Here is a 2,098-nt window from a genome sequence, read left to right as displayed (position 1 = left end):
CCGACCAGAGTCGTGCCCCGCAAGGATTTGTCTTGTGGGCAGGGCCGCCCCTGAGGGCGCAACCCATGTGGTCTGCCGTGGGTATTCAGGGTCATACCCCCCACACATAGAATATTATCCACCATGTCCAGCCTCAAGAATGGGATCAACTGCACCCACTCTGAAAAAGTTGATGAAAACCCTAGGTGCCCCAACAATACTCACATATCAGTCTTCAAAACGCAAGGCAACCCAAGGTGTAACTCATAAATCCACCACTAGGAAGAGACTTCGCAAAACAAAATCATCAATTACTCAGGTAACTTAATTTATCTCCTGTCTTAAGATGATATCCAACTTCTAATTCAATCCCTTTCTTGCAGCCATCGACTATTGCATCTCAGTCTGCCTTGGGTGCCGAATTGTTGTCCCAGGCATTTGAATCGGTGTCTACCAACCTCTCATCAGCTAATCCCCCTAAAGAGTCGATTATAATTGAAATAACCGATGTTTCTGACAGACCCAAAATAGCAGAAGATGAGAACATCTCTACTTCACCTCCTGATGCTACCAAGGTTTCTCCTCAAACCCTTTAATCTTATGTAATCCTCACTCTTCTCTGATCATTCTCCTTTATCAGACACCACCTAAGAAAACATCCGCACAAGAGCAAAAGTCCAACAATCCAACGGTTGAAGATGATCCTGTTGATGCTGATACCCAAACCGTAGATTCTCCAACTCAGCAAACAGTCGATGGTAAGAAATTCATATGCTCATTCTTATCCTATAACAAATATAAACCGAAAAACTTCTTGATGCCTACAAACAGTAGCATCGAAAGTCTAGAGCCGATTTAACCAAATATTGAAAAAAATGTTGGCACGTCATCGGCTGTTCCTTCTCCTCAGCTAGAGTCTCTTCTAGAAAAGGTATTGTGTTCCCCTCACCATTCATCTCATTGTCAACCCATTTTCCATTTCTAATAAGATTCCTTTTGTTCACATGTAGGCACTTAATTCTCCAGCTCTGAGCTACTCCTTCAACTTTGAAGAATACATAGACGAAATGGAGATTAGCTCATCAGCCATTCCTTTCCAAGAGACTTTATCAGATGAGACCAAAAATTGGCTAAAAGACATACTGTCAATGCTCGAGAGAAATATAGCCGATTTGATCCAGGATGTAGACCCAATGAGAAGAATCTTCTTGGCCATCAAGGATAATTTGACCCCAAATCTTGCTGAGGCCTTGATACCTATATCCAATATCGAAGACCAAGCTCCCAAGATGAAAAAGGCTCAAAGAAATCTAACTGACCGTGAAACTTTGATGGCCAAAAAGAATTCTAACAAACAGGAAGCCAAAGAATTAGCACAACGGATCGACAATTTGAAGAATTCTTCTTCCAAAATTGAACCAGAACTAAATCAGCTGAGAGTTAGGCGTGCTGAGCTTGAAAAAGAACTGAAAAGTGTGAAAGCCACCATCGAACATCTTGAGTCCAACTTGACTCAGATCCCCATTGCTATCAAACAGAAGAAGCAAGAAATGCTGACCAAGGTCAAAGAAGGCAAAGCTATTCGCAGCAGTCTTGAGAGCATTCTTGGATCAGTCGAAGAAGATAAACAACAAATTGCAGAAATTGATGCTATTCGGCTAAAAGCACTATGAGTAATTCATGATGCTCTTAACTTGTAATTTACATTCTAATATCTGTAGCACATAAACCTGATGATAACTGTACTTTTTGGTTCGGCTAGAAGAGCCGATTTGAATTAGCCGATTTCTGATTTTTGACTTTACTCTGACTTAACTGAATCTGAAAACGGCTTTTATCACAAAACCCTTCGAATTCCTTCTTAGCCATCAACACCGCGTTCCCCTCGGTATTAGTGAAGCAGCGCTTCCCCTTCCATCAATTGGGGTTGCTTTCACATGTCCTAAGATATCTACCGTCTCGCCTTAATGGCTATGAATACCAGCCAAGGGCTTCCGCCTGATACACATCTACATTTACAACTGCTCTCATTCTCTTGCGTCCTTCCATCTTCACTAACCCTGTAGCAGTTTCCTCTTCTCCTCCCAAGATCTAACAGCACCCATGGTAGGCGAGGACA

The 2,098-nt window shown here is 42.1% G+C and overlaps 1 protein-coding gene across 1 annotated transcript; it reads left to right on the top strand.

The window, feature by feature from the left end:
* Positions 1 to 1,046: 1,046 nt before the first annotated feature.
* On the top strand, positions 1,047 to 1,652 carry LOC136510385 (uncharacterized). Its single transcript, XM_066504853.1, has one exon. The coding sequence runs from the start codon at positions 1,047 to 1,049 to the stop codon at positions 1,650 to 1,652; it is 606 nt and encodes a 201-aa protein (XP_066360950.1).
* Positions 1,653 to 2,098: the final 446 nt, after the last annotated feature.

Source organism: Miscanthus floridulus, chromosome 16 (assembly GCF_019320115.1).
Source record: "Miscanthus floridulus cultivar M001 chromosome 16, ASM1932011v1, whole genome shotgun sequence".
Classification (NCBI taxonomy): domain Eukaryota; kingdom Viridiplantae; phylum Streptophyta; class Magnoliopsida; order Poales; family Poaceae; genus Miscanthus; species Miscanthus floridulus.
Note: the sequence above shows the minus strand (reverse complement) of the source record. Positions and strands in the feature narration are given on the sequence as shown.